The sequence below is a fragment of the Silurus meridionalis genome, chromosome 25, assembly GCF_014805685.1.
Source record: "Silurus meridionalis isolate SWU-2019-XX chromosome 25, ASM1480568v1, whole genome shotgun sequence".
Taxonomy (NCBI): Eukaryota; Metazoa; Chordata; class Actinopteri; order Siluriformes; family Siluridae; genus Silurus; species Silurus meridionalis.
The window spans coordinates 7,180,161-7,207,371 of record NC_060908.1 but is presented as its reverse complement, the minus strand read 5'-3'; the positions used below and the strand labels follow the sequence as shown (position 1 = coordinate 7,207,371).

The window sequence follows — 27,211 nt, the reverse complement described above, 5'->3', positions numbered from 1 at the left end:
AATACCAGCAGCCATTCGACCACGTTGTTGTGTATATCCATTCCCCCTATTTACATACCTGCATTGATGCTAACATTACCAATCCATTTGACAATTCATTTTTCCACCGCTGGTGAGTGAATACATTGTCATTTGCGCTGAATGCAAAGCGGAAAAGTTCGCGCAGATTTGAGGATGTCGCGGTGTCACAAACTGCTCGTACACAGATCTGCACTTTCACGCAGATGCACTCTGATTGCCAGCGTCCGTGATTAGAATGACACAGCGTGAAGTCACACTGTCTGGATCGATGTTGCAGACCGAATGTAACACACTTCTGCCGGCTCCATTCACTCTACGGCTGCTCCTCTGATCACCCTTGTGAGGGTAGGATGGGTACTGTTACATAAAGCACAATTAGAGCTTTTATCCAAGGAGGACGTGACTTTGTGGGTAGAAGTGTGTGCATATGGTTGCAGTTTGGGGGCATGTTTTTAGCCCTTTTTGAGGAACAAATGTCCCTAAAATAAAAGGAACGCCTAATGACATTGACATTGAATGATATTGATTGTATTGTGTTACACAGCACTGAAGTTGGAGTCGGATTTCACAGCAGTTATCCAGTCACTCTCCTTGTCAGGTCGGGTTTGGCGTCAGTGTTTCTTTCTGCTGAAGAGTTTTCCCCACATTGTTACTCAAGCTAGTTGCGTTCTTTCCTCAGCTACATTAGTTTGATTAATAATACAGCAATAAAGACAGGAATTGCTCTTTTTCCATTCGTCACTTTCTTCTGTGGAACCTTCACTGAGATTTTCTCAGCCCACCCCATTCTCCCAGGCCACCTGCTATCTGCTCACTGCCTCAATATTGATGATTTGAAAGATTTTAAAGAGACAGTGTGCAGTTCACTGACTGATACTTGTGCATCGAAATTTGAAGCAAACAATTGTATAGGATGTCTTTGTATGCTGTAGCATTACAATTCCCCTTAGCTAGAACTGAGGTAAAAAAATAAATCTTTAATGTCTTAAAAAAGGTGTTTCTAACAGCAATGCAGTGACTAAATCAGTTCACCATGATTCTTTTGGTAATGCAGTATATAAACGGATGACCTTTTTGTAAGGGGTGAGTTGCTACGTCCACCACGATTCAACAGAAGCCTGTTTCAGGTTCTCCTTCTGCAGGTCCTATTCCTGACACCTTCCACTCAAACCCCAACCCCACCCCACCCTTATCCACCAAAGCACAATGATAAACTGAAATTGCATTTCCAAAGGCAGAGTAGGAGACGGGCATGCTTGGGGTGATAAGCTGAACTTGAATGTATTGCTGGTCAGATGACTCTCATTAGTGTATGTGTGCTTGTTGTCAGAGTGTTCTCTGTTCTCTCTATTGTAATGCTAAGACCTAACAGCAGCCATTCAGTCCTCTAACCGAGTGTTAATCCGTCACAGAGGAAATTCATGGGAATTTTAAACGGAAACTCTGTGATTTATTTCACCGATGTGGATTATTGCCATTGGATGTGTGCCTGCAGCAGTGTTTTTTTCTCCCCTTTATAATTTTCTCTGATTAGCATTAAAGCAACTGCACCAAGTCTCGCATCCTCGAGAGAACGCTCTTGCACTTGTATGTTTTTTTTTTCCCTTTCATTTTGAAAAAACAAATCAAACATCAGCCCCTAATTGAGTCTCATGAAATCTCATTAAGAATATTACTAGCGTTGTGTCCGGCTCTTCATGCATTGGACTCCACAGCAGTTCAGCTTTAAGGCATGCTGTGCTGCATTATCACCCCTGCTGTCTCACTTTATGTTGTCTCCTTCAAACAGGGAATACACACACAGCAGCACCACCTACTGGATATTATGGGTTTTGAAGACCAACAACAACAAGCGAATTTGAGATCAGATGCCGCTTAACACTCCGCCCTGTTCATCTCCAAGCACTGACACTTTTGCAGGAGTCTCTGGAAGTTTGATTTAGAGACCTCATTTGGCTAATGGAGCATAAGAGATCCACATTTAATCACTTGTGCATGCATACACACACAGACACACATCTTGTCATTGACTATGTATGCACACGCCACCCTAGATTGATTACTAATGCCTGCCTCTGGTTTCTGGCTCGTCTGCTGCCAGTGTGTGTTGACTTGCTTTCAGCTCTGCACAGTCTGCACACTGAGGCCAGCATATATTCTCAAACACAAGCTTTTGAACAGTAATGATCCTGCAACCACATTTTTCTCAGGACAGCATGGGATATACAGTAGGGGGAAACGAGCAAATGTAAAGGCCACATATAACTCATTTTCTATTGCAAATAAATTGTCAAAATCTCACAGCTACGCTTTTAATTGAGTTGTAATTTAATTTTACTTATATAAACCAGGAATTATTCCAGTGAGTGGGAGAATGTGTTGGCCGCACATCTACTGAATCAGCATAATCTGGAGTGAATTCCAATTACATTTACATCATTCGGTTGACCTTTTATCCAAGCCACTTGCGGTTCGAGACCGGACATAATTGAGCAGTCGAGTGTTAACAGCAGCTTGGCAGCGCTTGCGATAAAACCCGCGAGCCTCAGATCATTAGCAACTATTAAAAATGTTCAGTGGCTGACCTGTGAGAATTCAGGCCATTGTAGCTGACAGGAAGTTTGTAGAGATCCTTATGACATGGATTTATAGTGGACCATGGATTTATGTAGTACCTTAACGGACCTGAGGATCTCATCATGGTATCTCTGCGCATTCAGATTGTATTAGTTGCCAGAATCGTATCACTCTGGGCTGCTCTGTGCAAAGGCATCCAGTGACATCAGCGAAATACTTTCGCACACAATGCTGTACACACTGGCTGCCATCTGGCCAGTACAGTTGAATTTGGGATCCATCTGTGAAAAGGATTGTTGTACCGTGTAGCAGAAGCCATCACATGTGAAGTCTTGCCTATTTACGACAGCTGGAACAAACTTTTTTAAAGTGAGGAAAAAGTAATAAAAACATTATTTATTTATTTATTTATATATATATATATATATATATATATATATATATATATATATATATATATATATATATATATATATGTATATATATATATATATATATATGTATATATATATATATATGTATATATATATATGTATATGTATATGGTCACCTGCTTAGAGAACATAGAGCCAGAAGTGGCATTTTTAAGAAAATGGCAGAATATGAAAAATCGAACAATCTGCAGGGAAATGCACTCCAACATCCCTATTACGGGACGCGTGTTCATCAGCATGTGAATGGCTGAAGTGTCGCTTCCTGTCTGAGTGATTTAATACCAATCATCTCTCCATCTTCCTGTCCTTTAGCTTTTTCAATATACTGGATTTTTTTCCCCCCTGACATTTAATAATTTTTCCTCTTACTGTCTGGTGGATCTCTCTATCTCATATTCTTATGTTTCTTGATTTGTTTTAGTCTGCATAATTGTAGAAAGCAGAGACGGTGTTGCCAAGTCTACATTACTGGGTTTGGGTTTTTTTAGGGTTTTTTTGTTGTTGGTTTAGGGTTGGGATTTTTGCATAACACTCGGACATTGCGCTTGTGTTTTTGCAGACATTTCTGTTATTGGTCTGTGCATCAATTGCCAAAGTCTTTAATCTTCTGGAGAATAGGTTGGCATTTAATATATACTGGTATTTAGTCTGATTCCTAGTGCCGATAATTTTCACACAACTGGTCATTTTCGGTTTCATCTGACCACAAGATATGAACCCTGTAAAGCACAGGAGCTGCATTATGTGGTTTTGCTCTATTGAAGACCTACTGATATGCCAGAGCTCATCTATATGAATGTAAGTAACATTTCAGTTTATATTCTATGTATAATAGGTCACTGAATGAATCCCCTAAATTGATTGGCACAAAGATGTTTTTATCTACACAATATGGCCAAAAATATGTGGGCATGCATGCAGGACCGAGCCCTGACCACAGCCCTACTGAACACCATGAACTGAAACACTGAATGCACCCCAGACCTCCTGATCTTCGTAATGCTCTGGGGTCTAAAGGAACACCAATCTTTATAGCCACACTCCAGAATCAGGTGGAGAGCTTTCCATGAAAAGATAAGGTTCTACAGTAAAGGTAAACTGTTCAAATGTGCCTTTTGAACATCTCATTCCACATTAATCCCAGTTTGCTGTTATAATAACCTCCATTCTTCTGGGAAGATGTTTCACTAGATTTTGGCGTGTGCTTATGGACATTTATGCTCATTCAGCCACAAAGGCATTAGTAAAGTCAGGAAGTGATGTACGGGGGAGGAGCCCTGGGGTGCAGTCAGCTTTCCAAACATTCAGTAGGGTTGAGGTCAGAGCTCTATAGCAGGCCACTCAAAATCTTCGACTCCAGCCCATGTAAACCATATCTTCACTGAGCTGGCTATGTGCCCAGGTGCACTGTCATGCTGGAACAGTTCATGTGAAGGACAAATATTATGCTACCTCATTCAAAGACATCCTATACAACTTTGTGGTAAGAGTTTAGGGTAAAACTGCATATTGCTGTGAAAATGGAAGTTTTTTAGACATGTTATTAAAATTGTTGATTTTGTTTGTACATTTGCAATCATTGTACATTTTTGTTTTACGATTTGGCATAAGCTTGTTTTTGCAATGGTTTTGATTTTGAGCTGTTTTGTTACAGATCAGCTCTGGCACCCCTGCTGGACAAAACTAACATTTAATACAGTAGTTCATGTTTATGTAAAAATAAATAAAAATACATAGCAAACTAAGCATATCTTGGAATATCATGCAACTGACACATCATTGTTTACATTTTTTTTTCTTAATTCCAGCACAGGTAGTATCTGAATAAGGCTGAAATGTAAAGGCTTAATTAAAAGCATTTTATTTGCTTATTAGTAGTAAATATTAGCTTGCTATTTTTTGCAGCTCTCTCTTTTTCTGACTTTTATTAGTAAGCTTACAATTCACACTGTAATCTGCTGCCCTTCACTACAGCCTCAAGTATCTTTTCATTTTTCACACACACACACACACACACACACACACACACACACACACACACACACACACACACACACTAGTATTGTATTGATGCCCATGGTGTACCAGTAACACAACAACTCAACTGTTTCTGTTTATTGTCTGCATGTTTGTATCTGTTCCCTATACCAAATTCTTTCCAGTAGTTATATAAACCCTTTTTAGGCAGTCCTCTTTTGCTTTTTCCATTTCTGCTCCACCGAGAAGAATTAATCAGCATAATGTGCTTCCTTTACAAAAAGCACTCTTCAACATCAATAAGAATTTCCCAGAGCGAGTGTCTTTTATCACAATCATGTGACTTTGCATCTCCAGCAGTCCTGCATCAGGGCCAATTTGCAACGAGCGCTTTTTCTCAGAATCACCTTCCTTTTCGAGTTCCTGGTAAAAATCTTGCAGTTGCACACACCTAATTTTTGTATATATTTTTTTTTCATTGCTTCTGCGCTGCTCAACCTGCACCTCCATGTGCAAGCACCTGACTGGATCAAAGTCCTGTCAGTCAAATTTCTCAAACTGATTACTCAACTCCCATTCTTTCTCCCTCTCTGTCCCTCCTGTTTCTCCTAGGCGTCTGTTTGAACTGCCAGGGGAACACCAGAGGCTCCAGCTGTGCTGAGTGCAAACCAAACTTCTACCGAGAGCACGGCTCCAGCCTCAGGTTTCCGTGCTCGACCTGCCCTTGCTCCATCGTCACCTCGTCAGGCAACTGCACACTCAGTAAGTACCTATCCTAACTCCTGAGGTTAGCATAACCTAGCTTAGCCTGTTTGCTTTGTCTGTCCTCTGGGGGAGGGGGGATTGAGTAAATCCAGGATATGAGATCTAACATTATCTCCTGATTACATGTGTGTCATGACATTCTTTTTTTTTTTGTCTAGTAATTAAGTGGTATTTAGATTCGAGCTTCGAAAGCAGGTGCATTTCCGTTAAACTGAGGGCTGTCTTGGTCGGAAGAAGCCCTCGCAAGGTTTATTTCTGGATTATGAAAGAAGGAAGGTAGAGATATGGAAGGTACAGATGTGCAGGCTTGTTCAACTCGCCTGGCCCTCTTTTCCACTTGTGTTTCCACTTCTTTCCCATTACATCTGTATCGGCCTTTATATGTTCCTACTTGTTTTTTGTCAAATTTTCTCTCTCTCTCTCTCTCTCTCTCTCTCTCTCTCTCTCTCTCTCTCTCTCTCTCTCTCTCTCTCTCTCTCTGTGTGTCTCTCTCTTTCATTTTACCTGTGTACTGTTCGAGTTATTGTTTTTGTCAAGACGTGCATACTTGTGGTTTTTTTTTTTTTACCCTCTCTCCCTCTCCTTCTTTCTCATTTGCTTTCTCACTCGCTTTCTCTCTCTCCCTCCCTCTCTCTATCTCTCACTCTGAGTGGGTGCACTCTATGCTGACAGCAGTGTTCTCTAGCAGCTGCATTCAGGTACAGACCCGCGAGCGGAAACCCCACAAGCCAGCGAAAGGGCAGGGGCTTGTACAGTGTGTTCATTTTCACACTCAGTCATCCCGAAACCATGCACTGTGCTCACAAAAGGGAAGAGCCGTGTGCACGTAGGCACGGTCCAGGATGAGCTGTATGACTATATTGTGTCAAAATACGGCATATCCAGACACCAAGTGCGCGGGTGGATACGTGTATATAGGTGTATAAAAATTACCATTTAAAAAGACGTACCTTACAAACAAGTTCTCCTTCGTAGAGTAACAAAGTTTAGCACAGACATTTGAACATGAGCGTAATCCAGGCCATATAACCCACATCATGTCCATATCAGTCCTTTAAACAGCAGCTGTACGTTCAAGCTGTGAAATAAATAATGAAAAGACTTATAAAAACTAGTATTTAGAAAGGATTCTACATAAAAAAAAATAAGATACTGGTGCTTTTACACCTGATTTTGAATCCCGTTTTCATCTCTATTTTGGTTTAAATTAAATTATACAAAAATGTGCAATATTGCCAAAGGTTTGCATAGACCAGGTCATAAGTATATGTGCTTTTTTGAGCATCGCATTCCACATTTAGTCTCAATTTGCTCCTAGAAAACTCTACTCTTCTGAGAAGTTGTGAAACTAGATTTTGGACCTTTGTCTTCATCAGCCACAAATAAAGTCATGTACTAATATAAGTGAGGTGAGGAGGCCTGGGGTGCAGTCAGTGTTCCAATCCATCCCAAAGGTGTTCACTAGGGTCTAAGTTAGAGCGCCATAGCTGGCCAGTCAAGATCTTCCTCTTCAAATTATGTCAACCATATCTTCATGGAGCTGGCTTTGTGCACAGCAGCATTGCCATGCTGGAACAGGTTTGGGTTCCCAAGTTCAAGTGAACGCGAAATTTTATTAAAGCGGATCCAAAACCAACCTGTACGATTGTGAGCCTTCAGCTTTATGATAACAGTTTGGAAAAGAATCACATATGGAAGGATAGGTCAGGTGTCCTGATACTTTTGTCCATATAGTGTAAATAATAGTTTTGGGGTGTTTTTTTGTATTTTTAGTTAAATAAAATGTATTGGAATTTCTCCCGAACGTGTGGTTTGCATTATAAACCTTATTTACTCTGCCTGTTCGGGAACGATCTACGAAAGCTGCGTTATCAGATCAGAATACGGTAAAGAATATGAGGTAGTTTGGTTTTGTTGAACTTTTCACACTCTCTTCATATTCCCTGTGTTATTTTATAGTCCTGTGCTCTTGTGGCCAGTGCCAAACCTACAGCTTAATACAGTTTTTACACCAACAGCCCATTAAAGTTTCACACACTGAATTTAAAATCCATGTTCCAAATATAAATCATCTTGTGGAGTGTAGGATTTAAGAAAAATAGTGACTTTAATATACCCATTCTTATGTGTGCTCAGCATCAAATTATTGAATATAGTATGATATTGAGTCAAAATTTAAACAGTATGAGTGCAATTAATATCACGAGTGTACTCTGTTTTACTTTATTTTAGATCCAAACAGCATGAAAATGTATGTCTGTGATCTTCTAAGATGAAGTGATTACACCAGTAGGAGGTACTTGCGCAAAGTTGTGAGGGGAGGGTGTTTGGGGTTAATGGTAAAATGTTTCTCTCCCCTGTCTCCCACACCCCAGTTATCACATGAAACAAAAACACTGAGTCAGCAATTGAGTAGCAACCAGCAACAATAGTTTTTTTTTGTCGTTTTTTTTTTTTTTTATCTGTACAAATGGTTCATCGCCACAAGCACCATTCTTTAACGTCAATTGTCTTGTTTAACCAACAGAGGAAAAAGAAGCCAACTCAATTACATAAAAATGTATATTTTAAAACAAGTTAGCAAATAAGTTAGAAAATTGCTCATGGCTCCGGAACAGAATACAGATATGAATCATTTCAACAGTGTTGGTGCATGTACCCCACTAGTGTGACTTATTGATTTATTGCATGCTAACAGCTTAAACCCACAGGTCAGCAGGTGATTAGCATTAAGCAAGCCGTATCTCATTGTACAAGTAAATTACTGCTGGTGTAGTCTGATCAGGTGCAGAAGCACACAGTATGTTGGTGATAAACTGATCCATGATTTTGTCCCCATAAACTCTTGACTGTTCATCAGCAAGGCTTGTTCGGGGGAATCACAAGCAGTAGCTGAACTCTAGAGCTTTCCAGTCCTGTGGCAAAATTGGTGTAGCTGTAAGTTTATGAGGAGGGATTATATGGGCAGAGTAAGAAAAGCTTTTGACACATTTGAGGAAACCTGAGATGCCACGTATGAACCTGTTGTAAATTTATTTGTAACACACATGTAACGACAATAACTGGGCAGGTTTGAACTTATTACACTTAACGTGAACCACTTCACTTTCCATAATACACTAATACAGGTGTTTGCTTTTAACTGGATGTTGTTTAGCAACTAAAGCGTACTAATTGGATTAGCACCTCATATTCTTTTCATATAGCAGAATGGCCCAGTGTGTATTTCATCAAAGTTTATTATTAGATGTCATGGAACATCTGAGAGAAAAGTTAGTTCCCGATATACTTCATTGTAGCGGTTCTTACCTCCCCAGGCTCTAGAAAGACCTAAAAACTGTATACTCAGTCCTGAAGGCATTCCTGTGCTGGGAAAGTTTGCAACTCCCTATGACGCCTCAGTTTCAATGTACTGACACACGAGAATGATTGTGCATTTTTCCTTTTTGATTTCACCGCGTATGAGCTGTTGCCATAAAACCAATAACATATTAGAACAAGGAGGATCTCCTGTCCAGGCCATGCTGTTCTACAAAATAAAGTGCACCTTCTGACCAATCATATTTTAGAATTAAACTGTATTATAGTATAAATATGAACAACACATATTATTCATCAGACACGTGCTTTGTATATTATACTAATTATTATTAAAGTTTAAACAACAAGGCCGTGTGTTGGAATGATTTTATCACATAAAATCGGTGATGAAATCAATGTACCGCATGCCCTCTTGTGGCTCATTTTAAGGAAATGAGCCACATTTACTATAGATTCCTCGTGCTATTTAAGAGCGCAGTGCTTTCACTGAAGCAAGCTAAACTCTCGGAGAAGATGAAGAGAAGAGGGAAACATTACATGGGTCATTAAACAAATCTGATTCGATCCAGATTCCCAACCTCCCTGTAGAGCTGCCATGACTCCTCCCCCTGCTTTCCATTGTTAGTCATCATGTATGTCACACTGTTTACATCTTTTCTCACAAAAAGCTCAGCTTTTCCTTAGAATTCAAATACAGAAAGCCCTGAATCATATAAGCCAGCAGTGGAAATGTCACACTAGTAGAGGTCATGATTTGCTATCACAGTTGAGCTGTTATGTGATATCTTTACATTCTCTGCATCGGGTCCGTCTCTTCATACTGTGCAAACACTGCCTCGTGGTTTGCAGACATATTGATGGTAATAAAAACCGGTTGAAAACCACACACTTGCAGTGCAGAATTAGAGGCTTATGATTCTATAATATTATAATGATATATAATTATAATATTGAAATTGTAAGAAATAATGTGCATTTTGTAATATTGTGATATTGTGCACTTTTGTGAGAACCCAGGTGTTGTGATATATATTTTTACTTTACAGAAATAATCAGTAGCAAACTGAATACTGTTTAATTTGCTATTTTATATAAATATGATTTTAAAAAACATATCCGTATTGTATTTTTTATAGTGGTTTCCTTCTTCTTCTTCATCATTTTTCTTTCAGCTTCTACTATTAGGGGTCGCCTTATTATAGTGGTAATGATCATTATTATTAATAGATTTAAGATTTGTTAATAAAAAATGATTAACACTATATACTTTAAGTTAATATTCAAATTAATAAAATACATAATTTATTCAGAATAATTAAAATTATTGTTATATTTATCATTTTAATAATAAAATATAATTTTTTTTTATCTTTTTGTACTTTTAACACTTTCTACTCTGGGGAATCATTTTGGAATTTTATGAAACTTTTATGAATGTTAATTTTTTATGTCTATTGATTAGAGGTGTAATGGTACACAACATTCACAGTTCAGGACATACCTCAGTTTTTAAGTCACGCTTCAGTTCAATTTTGGTACAGATATGGAATTTTGTTTTTTATTGCCACAGTTTATAATTATTATTAATATTTGTGAACATCAAAAGTATACATTTTTAAAACAATTTTAAATAAAAGGCTTGCTTGGTTTAATAATATATAAAATAATATTTTATAAAAATATTAAAAAAAATATGTATTATATTGATTACATTGAGTCATAGATTAAATTGGCTCAAATTGTATTGATTAAATAAAAAAATACATAAATAAAAATTAATAAAAAAAATAAATACATTTTACAGTTTATTTTATATGTATGTTTGTGTGTCTGTGTGTGTTCAACATTTCATATTTAATTTATTAAAGATATGATCTGTTCTGCTTATTTCAGCATACTTTAACAAAAGTCAGCATTTCTTCCATTCTTTATTCATTCACTCTCTGCATATGCGGAAATGTCAGGAGACTGGACATGAAGCGTATATATATGAAATGTATCTCGCGAGCCTGTTGTAAGAACGACAGTGGCCTCAATTTCACGCAGGCGCAAAACAAAACATCGCATATCTTATTTCAGCGCACTACAAATCTTATTTCCTGTACGGAGTAAGTAACCACAGTGACACTGCACTGTATGAACTGTACAAACTCTAATTTCATTTATTTATACCCCGAAAAAAAAAACCTGGTACAAATACGTGTACTGTTACACCTCTAATATCAATATAATATACACAATATAGACTTTATAAAATGTATTTAGAAATAAACAATGTTATGTTCTAATAACGTTCTAATAAGATAATAACGTTGTGTTCATCCTTTTTGACACTTATGCATAGAGTGAGTACACCACATAGAGGTCATTTGGAATCTTTTGTTATGGTGGTAAAGAAATTTCTGTTAGTTTTTAATGTATTTTATATTTTGTGTTCAGTCGAAGATATGCCTCAACCCTTTAGGCCGTTTGCATGCGAATGCGTTCCTGAAATTCATTTTCCAGAGTGCTATTATATGAAAATTTATCGACGAATTCTTCTGGAGCACACTCCTTTCACATCAGCTATTTGCACGCTGTAACGAAGCTGATTTGTTTGTGTTTTTGTGTGAATAATTAATCACTGCTTGTGGTAATGCCTCAATAAGTTATTCCCTGCAAACGAGCATGACTTTGTTGATTATGTAGGACGAAATTGGCCCGCAGAAAATAATTGCTCTTTGCTATTGTCATGCTAATGCGAATGCCATTTTGTTTGAATACACTGCACAAAACAATTCTATCACTTCTGCTCAGCGTTGTAATTTTGCCATGTCAACAAGACAGAGGCTCCTTTATCCAAGCACACACCCTCGCACATGCACACAAAAATGAACGCTAATTAAATGGACAAAGACAAAGCTTTCACTGATATTATTGCGAATTCTAGTTAAGTCACATGATCTGGGCTGTTGGACACCTTTTGAATTACAAACAGCTTTACCACAAAGTTTACAAAATCAATAGTTTTGTTTTGATGTGTCTAGACAGCTATTGCACAGTTTGTATCGTTGATGTACAGTACAGACCAAAAGTTTGGACACACCTTTTCATTCAAAGTGTTTTCTTTATTTTCATGACTATGAAAATTGTAGATTCACACTGAAGGCATCAAAACTATGAATATACACAGATGTGGAATTATATATGGAATTATATACATAACAAAAAAGTGTGAAACAACTGAAAATATGTCATATTGTAGGTTCTTCAAAGTAGCCACCTTTTGCTTAGATTACTGCTTTGCACACTCTTGGCATTCTCTTGATGCCTACTTTGAAGAACCTACAATATGACATATTTTCAGTTCACTTTTTTGTTATGTATATAATTCATAAGCGACTCATAACATCTGACCACCTTCATCCACCACTCCGTGGTCCAGTTCTATAGCACACGTTTTTTTTGGCAGTTGACATGGGTCAGCTCGGGCCATCTGACCTATCTGCAGCTATACAGCTTCATACTCAGCAAGCCACAATAACACCTTTCATCAGATTCATTTTTTTTCCTGCAGTTTGTGCTACGTTAGCTGATCTGATTTGGATGAGCTAGCTGTTACTTCCTATGTGCATCAATGAGCTCTAGATCCTCTGTTATTTGTCCTTCCTTAGACCACTTTTTATTAGGGGCTATCTACTGCATACCGTGAACACACTACAATCCTGCTGATTTGTAGATGCTCTGACCCAGTCATCTAGGTATCACAATTTGGTGAAGTGGCTCAGATTGTTAAGTTTGCCCCTTAGCCTTTTTTAAGAACTTTTTCGATAAGAAGTGTTCACTTGCCTAATATATCACACCCACTAGTAGGTGCCATTGTAAGAAGATAATCTGTGTTACTCAGCGGTTTTAATCGTACAGTACGGTTACAGTAGTTTAGTGTGTGTGTATATATATATATATATATATATATATATATATATATATATATATATATATATATATATATATATATATATATATATGTGTGTGTGTGTGTGTGTGTGTGTGTGTGTGTGTGTGTGTGTGTATATAAAACCGCTGAATAACAGATATATTTATATATATATATATATATATATATATATATATATATATATATATATATATATATATATATATATAAATCCATAAGCAATTAGTCAGACCTTAGTTATAAAAAGGAGTCAGCTAGTTGTAATTCCATAGATATAACATTGCATATATCCACATAATTAGGTTTATTCCAGGCTTTTCATGACTCAGGAGTTGAACAGAGAGAATCAATCGTCTAGACTGTACTCGAAACTAAGTTTACTGGTACTTAACCAGGATATGTGACCCAGAAAATATATGTTCAGTAAATATTTAGCTATAAAAAAAAATTCCGGTTGACAAAAACTCTGTAATTAGTGGATTTGTTATTTAACTAGTCTGTGTAAAACATTTGAGTGATATTTCAGCTACTAATATTCTAGTAGGTTGACAAAATATTTTTGTATAAAAACATATAACATTTGTCCAGTATATAACCAGTCCTGCAGCACAATATATAAAAAATGTTTAAGAAGAAACTGACAGCAAAACAGAAAACTGACTATACTCGGTGTAGATAATTGTATTGATTTTTTTTAATATTTACATTTTTGTTGTGTAAAGTGTTTTCTTTGAATAAATACAATGAGTAAATATCTATATGTATAAGTAACACTAATACAATAAAATCATTTCTCTTTATTTCGATGTAAAATGCTTTTTCAAAATAAATCTAACAAATAATTCTATAATAGATAACACAAACGAAATAGAAATATGAATATTTTTACCATCAAATCAGTTATTTTTGAATCAAAGTCTTATATTAATTCATACATTTTCTTTATCATAACAATCTCTATATTTTAATCCATGTACATGATGTACTGTTTGTCAGATAACAGCAAAACTAAATAAAATTTATAAGAGTAAAAAATAATAATAATAAAAAAAGACCAGCTTTGATGTGACCACGGAGCGATGGCTGTCATGAGGATGAGTAATATAACCACAAATTTGTACCAGAGGCTGAAACATCAATGTTTCTTGGAAACTATTTATAAAAGTAAACACTAATTTCCACATTGACATATCTGATTAGAAATTTCCATTCAAGACAGATCAACTGTCTCATAAAAAAAAAAAACTATATCGCTAAGCATCGATTGATTCAGGGGGAACGAAAGAGGTTTTTCCAACATGGTTCTCTCAGTAACGGTCATGTTGATTTGAATATGCCGACTTTATTTGCATTAGGCTGGCTTCGTCACCCTGTTTAATTCACGATGTCGCTTATATGTCACAATCGGGGCTTCGTTTTCTTCTTCCACTCATTATCTTCGGAATGTCTCATTCCGCAGTACTTCCCACAGTAATATGAGCCTAAAACACGGAGTGAATAGTTGAGATGTGCGACTGACTCAGAAAAAGAAAGTGAATAATATTGCAGATTTTTGGTCTGTTTGAGGTTTCAGTTTTGCTCAACAGATTCATGTGTCTGTTCCAGTGTTTGTATAGGAAACATCATGTTATAGCATGCTGACAAAGCATACGTGTGTGAATGACAAATGCAGGAAATGCGACAGACATTGCCGGCAGCTCTGTTTCCAAAAGCTTAATGATTGACTGGCCTGAATCACCAGAGACTCTGCGTATCCGGGACTCCTCTAGCTGAACGGTGCAGAGCAGCACGAGGCTGTGAGAGGGAACAGTATAGAGTCTAGCCTGAGGTAAACAGAGTATGAACATTTCAGAAGGGGCATGTTTGTGTGTATACGAAAGCAAGATTATTTCAGACATGTAAACAAAATGGTGCATTTCGAAACTACAAAAGGAAATTGCTTCTAGCTTTTCACAGTAGTAGCAAATTGTATAAAAATTAAATATGGTTTAATAAAGAAAGTAATACTTATTTACCTTTAGTGGATTATGTCATGCAATTCCTCCATGTTCTGCACAGTTTCACAGTTCAATAATTCCCTTCCATCAGTGTATGAAACAACTTGTATGACAAAAATACTTTATTTTATAGTAAACAAAAACTTTTTTAAAACAACCCAGAATATGTTTTAGATTTCCTCAAATTTAACACTTTTGCTTTTATAACAGCTTTGCACACTCTGCATTCTTTTACTCAGCCTCATGAGGTAGTTACATTAAATAATTTTCCAACAATCTTTAGATGTTCCGGAGGTGTTGAGTGCTTGTTGGCTGCTTTTCCTTCATTAATTTGGGCCAACTCATGACAAACAAAGACATGGCAGTTAGAACTACAGTGCAAATATCCTATTTGGACTCAACAGACCAAAGGACATGCAGAAAATGTCAATTCCCTGTGTTTCTTGGTCCAAGCAAATGTTTTTTTTGCTGCAATTTGACCTTCAAGGCTTGACTAATGCAGTCTTCTCAAAACAGTGGATGTTCAAATATGTTTGCAACTTAAGCTCCAAGAAGGATTTAAGTAAATCTGTGATTCCTGAGGCTGGTAATTCTAATAAACTTTTCCTCTGCGGCAGAGGTAGCTATTTGTCTTCTTTTTGTGGCCTGATTCTTTATAGTGTTCGATGGTTTTGGCAACTGCCCATGGAGATACATTTAAAAATGGATTTTTTTTAATTGGGTGACCTTCATTTCTTGAAGTACTGTAATGATGGATTGTCTTTTCTCTTTACTTACTATAATATGAATTTCTGATGGTCTGGAGCACATTAAGAAAGCAAGAAATGTTACAAATTAACTCTTGACAAGGCAAAATTCTCTCTCTTTATTTATATATATATATATATATATATATATATATATATATATATATATATATATATATATATATATATATATATATAATCTCTTATGTTTCTTTTATATTCTGTATTCTGCATTTTAGTGAAATGAGCGTTGGTGTGCTCACAGAATCCGAAGCTCTTTTAGAGTTGTTTCCGGTGTCAGCAAATTGCGTCTAAAACAGACCACAATATTTATGCAGGAAAAAGTCATCTGTATTGTGAATTCGTTTCCATGGTAAAGTAAGTTGATTTTCTGGTCTCGCCATGTAGATCATGCAAATGGCCTGTGTGTAGTTCTGACATTTGCGATTTTTTGAGCAAAAGTGTTTTCTTTAAGAATCACGGATATAAAATGTGGAATGAAAAAGAAAACAGCTTATTCCAATTTTTTTATTTTTGTCCCAAAATGGATAGCATCAAGGTATCAGCTCATTTTAATGTGAAAAGCCAATTTTGTATAAGAATTTATGCACTACAGTAGTTCAGGTTGTGTTGTTGAATGTTTGTATCACTCAAACATAATGTCATGAATTTTATACTCGATTATTTTAACGACTATTCCATCCATTAATCAAGTAATCGAATAAAAAGTACCTTTTTTTTATTAAAGTGCAATACTAAATAAGAGAGAGAAAACAAGGCGGTCATTTAAAATCAACAAGTCATTTGTTTTTCTTTTTAGAAAAATGTAAATTTTTACTGCTGAAATTGCATACCACTACCTGCTCTACACGGCCACTGCGGAGCGACGTTTTAAACGCACTGTATATAAATCCAAATATAAAAATCTATTTTTAATAAGGTATTTTTAAATAGGTAACTACACCGTACGTTGTTTTCTTTATGTTTTAGTTTGAAATGATCCCAAACTTTGGAAACTTTCTGCCATTTTCTTTGGCCTGAATCTTCTCCTCACCCCTCACTGTGTTCTCCCCGTTCCTCCATTTTTCATTCTGCAGCTCCTCCTGTGTTTACCTGTCCAGAGCGCTTCAGAGTTTAGCGGGTGGTGCGTCAATAATATTGGTCTGTGGGAAACGCAGTGCTCCGTGTGTCGATAAATGGACTGAACAAAGCATTTTTCTATTAGAATTTTTGTAATGGAATTAAACGAGTTCCATGAGGGATCATTTCAGCCCTAATATACTCACTGCATACATGTAACTTGACTCTGAATTTGTCCCACTGTTATCAGACACTATCCTTTTTTTTTCTTCTTTTTTTTTTTTGCCCTAGCAGTATTCGTAAATGTTTAAGCCATGTTATAATATTGAGAAGTGCAGCGGTGTGACACTTTCTTTCTCAGTTTCTCACTAGTCTTTATCTTTCTGCTAAATCGTTGTTTTACCATTTTTGTTTTCTCAATCCTTTTTTAAACCTTTTCGCATCTTCATATTTTGAAATGTCTCTGAATGTGTAATTTCTTATTATAAAAAAAGAATTATATCAACTGATAATTATAAAAAAAATGTATATGTTCATTTGTTTTTGGTGTCTCACATTTTCCATTAAAAAAAAAGCGAATGCCGGAATACATTCATTATTCAAATGCCACATTTTAGTGTTTAGGGCATTTCAGTTTTTATCTCCGGTGCTTTTCATCACGACGCTGTATTTCAGGGGCGATTATGTGATTCATCTGCAGGATATAAAGTCAAGTGTAATAAATTTGGTAGCAATCCTGTTAAGACTGCCACGGTTATCAGTCAGGGCTTGTGCCGGAAATCCCTCTGTGTTACAGCAACACAGGCGGAGGAGCAGGAACCAATTTACAAAAGCCCCAGCTGATTAGAAAACTTCCCAGACCTAAAGTAAATGTGAAAGGATCAGCCTGAGGTGTAGTAGGTAGCATGGATGATTACACAGTTTTCAATTCTGATTCACTGAAGTATTTTGGGGACATCAGAATATCATTTAGATCAGTGTTAACTGGGCGTCGACTTTTAATAAAAAAAATTTCTCACAGCACACCACTTTTTACTAGATTATTTATCGTCACTGAGAAGTTTTTATGGATAACATTCAAACGATAAGATATTATACCATCAAAGCTTTTTCCATTTCACTACAAAATCGCTTTCATTTCTTGACATGAGACTCGATTTCATATATATTGCCTTTGATCATGGACTTCTTAGAATAATAAGTACATCTCAATAAAAATAGTCGAATGTCACTGCGTGACAAAAAGCAAACTGTGCGGTATGAGCCGGGGGAATCCCTCTCGCCGTCTACAGCACTCATTATTCATTGTGAACTGGCTTCACTGTTGTGAAGGGAAATGTTCTAAAATGCGGATGTTGCTCGCCCCGTTCTGCTGCCTGTAGAGATTCTGTTTGACTGCAATATTGAATTCATCTGATGCAGACAGCTCAGGGAAGCTCCAGAGGTTGTCATCTTTTGTTCACAGTCCATGATTTAGCACTACGGCACAACAGCTACCTTAGAGAGTGGTGTGTCCAATTTAAATGCTCAGTCACCGGAATTAACGTGGACAGTTTTAGCAAAAGCAGGAGAGTTTTAATAATGTGGAGCTTTGTCTTTTGATTAGAAAGCAATTAGTGTTGAATACAAGGACCTGTAGGGAAAGAAGGCTTTCGAACAAAGATTTTTTTAATTTATTTATTTATTTATATTTTTTTACAGTGGGGTCCGAAAGGCTGAGCCCAAATTCTGGAAATAAAATTTGAAATAGCGATTAGAATTTTTTAATAGTTCAAATAAAGAAAGTAAATATTTTATATCTAGGGTGAGGTTTAGGGCCTATTCTTTTAAAGTAGATGGCACATTGAAGGGTTTGATAAAAAATAATCAGTTAGTACAAACTGGTGAACCATTCAGTTCAAGTGTGCTGTCATTTTACTGTCGTTAACGTGGGACATAGTAAATATGAGGAAATTCTTAAAAGTATGTAAATATTTAATTTGTGTGTTACTTTTTGTTCATTTTCCTTGTTTTATGTACCACCTTGGTCCTGGGGGAGCGCCGTTTTATTTTACAGTGTACTGTACTATATATGGTTAGAATGACAATAAAAGCTGACTTTTTACTTGACTTGATATTTCTAAGTTAGATTCCTGCTGATAATATAAATCAAATGAATTAGCAAATTATTACATTTTCCAAGTCCAATGAACTGATGCAAAAAGAAGCATTCAGAGAAGCATTTGTACCTCATTGCATATATGTCCCATAGAGCACCATATAAAACAAGGTGGGATCACTCACAAGGCCACCTGGGAAATTACCACTCCAGAGTGCTTCCTGGCTGCCTGAAAAACTACTTGATGTTACAGTATAAAACGGTAGCTGATGTAAAGTAATTACATGTGGCAGGATCATTAGCTGATTGTGTTAATAGCGAGCAATAGATCACACGTTCCTGATCCTCTTTTAGCAAAGTGTGTAATGTAGCACATTATATTTGCAAAAACATCAGTGTTCAGGTTATTGGTAAGTGTTTCTGTTTGAAGTTGGTGTGTTTTGTTCTTCCATCAGGCATAACAATTGTAATTTCGAAAGGATTGTCCACCAGATAATCCTTCTGCTACATTTTAGAGACCTAACATCTACATGATTGATGAGGTGATTAACGATCTGAATGAAATTCTGGATCTTTTGTGATGATACCTTTTATTGTTAATAGATGCAGAGTAGCATTACATATGAATGCATGTTAAACTAGAGTTTATCTTGATGGATCGTGTAAAGTGGTATGGATGCTGAAATTGTGATTTTAATTTGATTGAGGATTTTTATTATTTTTTTAAGATCACATCAGAGCGAGAAAAGAAACTTAGCTTGCAACCTTTAACATCCTGCCAGCTCATTTTCACAATTTACTGTATCTGTAGCTTCTTGGGTAAACACTGGACTTTTTAAACCAGTTTGAGTACTGAAACATTTCAAATTGACCCCAGCTGGAAAAAAAAACCTGCTCATCCTATCAAAAATAAAATGTTTTTTCTTGGTGATGTGGTGGGATATTTTTAATATGTTAAAGAATAAAGTATTATTATGGAATGACTCATTATTTTTCTGCTTTAGATTAACGTGTAACAAACATTAAGCCATGGCCTGTCTGAATACTTCATTCTGATTGGCTGGAATGTGTGCTTTCATACCTTTTGAATGTACTGGTAGGTTCAGTCGGTTTAACAGACAATGCATAACAAACAAATGTAGCCATAGTAGCAAACAGTAACAGTTTAATGCAGAGTGAAAGCACTGACGAGGTAAAGACGCCGGTAATTCATAAACTTACAGTCTCTGTCTCTCTCTCTCTCTCTTTCTTTCTCTCTCTCCGTTCCACTCAAATAACTATTTATTAGAATTTATTTAAATGAATATGATCTTATTGCACTATTTTATCGTAAGTTTCACATCGAATGATTGGCATAGAAAAAACTAAAATGAACCATTATATTTTATATTTGTTTGGTTTGGTTTAGAAGAACCGAGTTGAAATTGTTAGCTTTTACGCTTTTTTCGCGTTCTTACAGACGCATTTGGGAAGCCGGTGTGCGACCAGTGCAACCCTGAGTACGAGGGCCCCAACTGCGAGCTGTGTCGAGTTGGCTTCTACAACGCAGACAGTATCTGTGTGCCATGCGACTGCAATGGGAACGCAGAGCCAAGCAGCGCACCCCGCACCTGCAACCCAGAGACCGGACACTGCCTGAACTGCAGCTTCAACACCACTGGATCTCACTGCCAGTACTGCGCCCCTGGTTTCACTGGAGACGCTCTTGTCAAGAACTGCACAGCCATCAGTAAGCCTTTAGGGCAGAGGTGCCCAAACTTTCTTTCTCTAACTATCTTCGCAAACTATGGGCCGCAAACCAAAATAAAAAATCGGTTAATAGAAACTCCGTAATCTGCTTATCTAATGAAGATTTTTTGTTTAAAGTTCTAGTTTTAAGAAGTAGTTCATTTTCTTTATCTGTTTCCCTTGTTGTATCTTCTGTTCACTGTCATTATTGGGTCTAGGGTGTTTAGCCAGGCTGCTCCTCATCTTTGAAATTCTCTTCCGCAGTCTATACAAGAAAGTGACCACTTTTAAATCATGTCTTAAAACTTAATTGTTGAGAATATCCTTTGCTGAAAATGTTAACAGTTAAACAGTTGTTTGTTGCTTGTCTTGATTTTTGTGATTCTCATTCAATTGTACAGTTTTTGTGAGTGTTTTGAAAGGCATTTGTAAATACAATGTATTATTATTATTAGTGCAGTAAAACCTGTAGTACAATGAGTAATCCAATTTATTGTACAATAGAGTTCAGTGACTAATACAGCTGTTCAGTGACATCCAGTGAGAGACATGAAGCTGGTCCTTATTTTTAATCCATTTCAAATGGATTCCCCCCTTGAATAGTCACCAGGGCCAACTTTGGCCCATATGCCCTAGTTTGGACAACTCTGTGTTAGGGATTTAAAGCAACTACATACCAGTCTGCTATCTATTCCTTATCAACTAAGCAAACGACGATAAATGTATTTTTTTAGCATGAACTAGATGGCTTAATATGAGTAAAAAAAACACTGAGAACTTGTCGTTTATAAGTTCTATTCTAATTTGCCAAGTACTTTTGTTTATTTGTTATGTGCTTTTATGCAAAGTGATTCCCCATTGAGTCAGAAAACAAACAAAAATCTTTCAAAGTAGCGCATGGTGATTAAAATGCTAAGTCCAGTTAATCAAAAACAAAAGCGAAATAGCGGTCTAGAGTAAGTAATAGTGTTTAGTATCACAAAAAGGTTTTTATACAGTACATGCCATGCTTTTTCTTTTATGGCTATAATGAAAACTTTTTTAAACGTAATATATTGACATTAAAATTTTGATCTGCGAGTCTTTGCATTTTAAAACTGCATTAACAGTTATTAAACTCGCGGTGGGGTCAATAGTAGCATCACTGTTTCTGCTTCTCAACAGCTTCATTATTCTATTACAATTTACCCAGGAATAGACAAATGATATAATAGCACAGTTGCTAGCTGTGAAGACTTTAGTATAGAGCTGTCAATTAATTAAAATATTTATTGCCGATTTGTCATAAGTTAATCGCAACTTCATCGCACAATTTTATCTGTTCTTGATGGACCTTCAATTAATACTCTTCAAGGTATTAATACTCTAATCAACGTGGGCATGGAAAAGTATGAATGCTTTATGCAAATGTGTGTATTATTAGTGAAACCAAACTAAACATAAAGCATGAAGACAAAATATTCTTGTAAAGGTTTTAAAGTAATTATGGTGTTTTAAATTACCTTATTCATCAGGACACCAAACGGAACTTTTGCTATGTTTCCACACGGACGGTTTTAATTGCCGGACGTGTGCATCAAAGCGGATTTTAATGAATTAAATGAATCGCACGTTAATCAAATCTGTGGCGTCTAAAAAAAAAAAAAAAGCAATTGCGCATTTTTGATCAGTCAATTTTGACAGCCCTACTTTAGTAGTAGTCATTGAGTAGACTTACTGGTGGTCATTTTGATTTATCTGATATTTCTGTTTTAATAAGCACTGGAAGAATTTATCAGAGTGCAGCAGTTTATTAGCCCCCTGCCTAACGTTATATGATTTGTGGTTATGAGGATGTGTGCCAGAACGTAGGAATGCATTATTGGAAAACAGAGTGCGTTCAAAATCATGGTTTTTGTGTTTATATGCTTTTCATAGATCAAAACACTTAATATATTCACCAGTTGTTTTCCTTTCTGTTTTTCTTCCTTTTTTTATAGCTATAATGTGTTAAATAATAAGCTTTCAAAGTGATTGATTGCATATTATATCCTTATACCTTATACCTCAAAATTTGTTCTACCAGTTTACGTGTGCTCTCTCTTTTTTCTTTCTCTCCTCAGTACCCACTACACCTCTGTACTCTTCCACTATGACCACCAGCCCTAATGTAACCGATCAGTTTCCCACATCATCTACGGCGCTCCTGTCCGGTCTAACGAGCGCTTCTACCAACAGCACATCTAACTCCGAGCTAGTGAGCTCGTGGCATCAGATCAGACTAATCATTCTGGCTGTGATCATCACATTGATAGTGGCACTGCTGGGAACAGCTGGCGGCATTTACACCTACCGGCAGTACCAGAACCGCAAGATCAACGCACCGTTCTGGACAATCGAGCTAAAGGAGGACAACATCAGCTTCAGCAGCTACCATGACAGTCTGACCAACGCAGACGCCTCTGGTCTGTTGGACGATGAGGCATGCGAGGCAGCCTCCAACGGGCAGCTTACCCTCAACAGCCCTGGGAGTTTATACATGCCGTGACATGACCTTCAGTGAATTATGGTAGCATAATATCGACTAAGCAATTTGAGACGCTAATTAGAAAATGGTGATTCAGTCCTGTATATGGAATTGTATTTCTTTTTGTGAAGGTGCATCAATTATTTTAGCATTTAATCAAAATCTTCTGCACGATTGTGAAGAGGAAGCAAAATTGCTAATTTGACGACCTCATGTTTTAACAAAACTGAAACTGTTATGACATTTGGCTTTTTGCATAAAAAAAACCATGAACACCCACACAGGAAATGAATTACATGGCAGGAATTAGCATTTTCTAATTAGGGTTGTGAATTTGAGTTAAGTCTGGATTGCACTGCCATAAAGTGTTTAATTTGTTTAACATTCAGCTTATGGTTGAGGGAGGAAAAAAGGACATGCTTTGATGCTTCTGGTTTTACAGGAAACGTAGACGCACATAGATGTGAAGAAATGCACAAACGGAGGATATGGAAAGCGAGACCACCTCCATCGGACAGTCTCGACAGCTCAGCCAGGTTTTACGGGGTGTCAGTGTGGCACCCGGCACTCTGAACTTTTTTATTTAACTTTAACCAAGGCGTTGTGGGACCGGACATGCACTAATGCTTTACACACACACACACACACACACACACACACACACACACACACAAACATAGACCTACAGAAAAGGGAGATACATGAAAGAATTGCACATAGAAAGAGGCGATGTTGAGTGTTGCGCCATGTGGTTGCAGGTACAAAAGCCATGTGTTAACACTGATGATGGTACTCAGGCGTCTGTTTTCCTCCATACTGCAGTGGCATTCAAGCTGATGCACTGCATCGTGGGATGCAGCAGAAACACATGCGGTTATGAAGTAGGGGCATGTCTACATTACTTCCATTACATGACTTTTACAAATAATAACAACAAATCACAATAAGGCAGTTTCTATGACGAATTTTTGCTTTTTATTTCTGAAAAGAGAGTTGAGTATTTAAGGATATACTGTACACAAGCTGGTTTTAGTCTAATCGTATTCATATAGGATTACTCCCATCACTGCAATTCTACAGGTGTGCCTATAGAGGGCAGTATTTAATCAATCGCTGAACGCTCTCCTGCACATGCCACCTCTTAATGTTTTAGATGATGCACTACTTATAGTCCTAATAGAGAAAGAACAGCAACTGTTTCTCTGTGGCGATACCAGCAAATCATAGTGGTGTTTTGTTTTTAAACTTCTCCAGAGTGAACCTCTTTGCCAGGCCAGTGAGATTTTTCTTTTGTATTATTATTATGACTATTTTTTACAGATAATTAGCTTCTCAGTTGCACTGTACGTTTATATCAGTCAGACACATCGTCTTGCAGTAAGTGAGGTTTAGCTTGACGGGTTTTTTTTTTTTTTTTTATGTGAGACACCTCAGTTTCCTACAGTTATCACTGAATGTCTAGAGTGAACTAAGTTTCAAGGCATAAAGGTGGAAGCACTTGCATGGAAAAAGTGTTATGTCATGAGTCAGATTGTCTGGCCAAGAAAAGTCAGGCTTGTTTGGCTAAAACAACTCTGCAATTGTTCCTGCTCCTGCCTGATCGAACAAGTGAGTGGAGACGTGTTAGTAGAGAGTAGCTGACGGGAAGAATGCCAAAAACGGTTGCTAAAATAATAACAGTGTATGAGGAAATAACTTGAGCCAGAGCTATTAAAAAAAGTAGGCAAAGGATATGTGTGGGTTTTTTTCCAAAAATAATACTAGTTCATTTTCATCAGAGCACAAGTAAATTATTTTGTTTAGGCAGCTTTTAACTGAAGCACTGAGTACGTCAATACATGACACCAGGTTCCATCTTGCATCTTCTGCTACATTCAAAAGCTCCCATTTCTCAATCAGGTTCTCCCCCATACCTGAGGTCTGGTTATTCTGTAAATATTTGTTGTACAGAGAAATTATGTTGTAAATAAAAATGCTGCTATTGTATTGTATAGGTACGATGTGGGGAGATACCATATATACACACAGAAACCAGAAACACAGTAGATTACAGTCCATCTCACCCTGACCGGAAAAAGAATGGCTAACTTTATCTGGTCTTAAGCTTTTTTTTTGTTAAAGTGCAGACCACACAACTAACTCTGTGAATGATTTCAATAAAAAAACCTTTTGACCAAATTGACAGTGGTTATCACTTTTACCATGCACGCAGTCACACATGCAGCTGTGAATAAACCGAGGCGGCATTTTCTTTTTGGTATTTAACCATTCAGAAAATGTGTTAACATACGACAGGCAACGATATCTCATGCTGAACATTCAGCAATAGTAGGAGCCATACTAATGGCAATGTGGTCAAATCAGGACTTGACTAAAAAGTTGTATGTTCAAAATAAGCTTGTAAATTAATATCACAATATTATTAAAAGAATTGAAAAAAAAAAGAACAGCAAAAATGGCACAAATTACTTTTTCTCTTGATTGTCAGGAAATTTGATATCCTGCAGCTTCCAAATAGGATGTAGAATGTTGTTAAAAAATACATTTATCTTACTGGAAACATGCACAAAGGCTAGACATTTAATTAAACTTTCTTTCGGCTTCTCCCATTAGGGGTCGCCACAGCGGATCCTCTGCATGTTTGATTTGGCACGTTTTTACGCTGAATGCCCTTCCTAACGCAACCCTTCCCATTTATCCGGGCTTGGGACCGGCACTAAGAGGGGCTGGGGTTGGTTCCCTGAACGGGGATCGAACCCGGGCCGCAGCGGTGAGAGCGCCGCAGCCTAACCACTAGACCACCAGGGAACAAAGGCTAGACATTTTATTAATGTATAAAATGTATTTTGGTTTGTCTTTATATACATATGTACAGATATTATTTCAGAAGGAATCAAATGGTACCCACTGGTATTATATAGATGTATATACATATATTCATCGATCAGGCATAACATTATAACCACTGACTGGTGATTATCTTTTCTTCGTTAGTGGGTGGGATCTATTAGGCAGCACGTGAAGATTTTGTTAGAAGTAGGAAAAATGTGTGAGCGTAACGATGTGAGCGAGTTCCACAAAGGCCAAATTGTGATGTTAGACGACCGGATCAGAGCGTCTCTAAAACTGCAGCTCTTGTGGGATGTTCCTGGTCTGCAGTGGTCAGTATCTATTAAAAGTGCACCAAGAAAGGAACAGTGGTGAATGCCAGTAGATCAGAAATTAGAACTCGGATCAAAAGGTCATGAGTTCAAATATCAGCAACACCAAACCATTGGTGCCATTGAACAAGACTCTTATTGTAAGCTGGTCTGGGCAAGCATGAATACCAAATTCTGAAATCAGCTGCAACAATCAGAAGTCAAAGGGAGCAATGTTATCAGTGTTCTCTTTACGCTGTCAATCACAGTGATGCCAGTTATAAGCACTTGTATGTAAAAACAAAAGGCCAGAGAGTGAGATATACAGTGGGATATACAGTACTTAGGATAAAGTAGTTTAAAAAGGTACAGTTGACTGGATTTATGTCTCATAGGAAGCACATGCCTTTCTACGTCTGAATCAAATGTTCGCACAGAACGCTGCCTTCTGAGCAACACATACAAACCACGCTGAGGAAAAGGAGGTTCATTCTGTGTACAAATAAGCTTTTTTGTCTTTGTCTTTTGTCTTCTCTTCTTTTCTTTTTTTTAAACTACAAGCTAGAAGTGATGAGTATGGTGATGCCTGAATCCTGCCAAATTAGCCACCCTTAACATAGCCTGTATATAGTACAAACCCAATTCCCAAAAAGTTGGGACACTGTACAAATTGTAAATAAAAAAGGAATGCAATAATTTACAAATCTCATAAACCTATATTTTATGTCATGCCAAAATATTGGCTCATTTTGAATTTCATGAGAGCTACACATTCCAAAAAAGTTGGGACAGGTAGCAATAAGAGGCCAAAAAAGTTAAATGTACATATAAGGAACAGCTGGAGAACCAATTTGCAATTTATTAGGTCAATTGGCAACATGATT

The 27,211-nt window shown here is 37.0% G+C and overlaps 1 protein-coding gene across 3 annotated transcripts in view; it reads left to right on the top strand.

The window, feature by feature from the left end:
- Positions 1–25,365, top strand: part of si:dkey-220k22.1 (multiple epidermal growth factor-like domains protein 9) — a 102,021-nt gene extending 76,656 nt beyond the window's left edge. For 2 of the 3 annotated variants that reach the window (XM_046839148.1, XM_046839146.1), the window contains exons 4-6: positions 5,622–5,771; positions 20,413–20,682; positions 22,784–25,365. In XM_046839148.1, the coding sequence (XP_046695104.1) occupies positions 5,622–5,771; positions 20,413–20,682; positions 22,784–23,208 (845 nt within the window). In that variant the 3' untranslated portion in view covers positions 23,209–25,365. The remainder of the gene's footprint in view (positions 1–5,621; positions 5,772–20,412; positions 20,683–22,783) is intronic. The other variant, XM_046839147.1, reaches the window with a different exon arrangement.
- Positions 25,366–27,211: the final 1,846 nt, after the last annotated feature.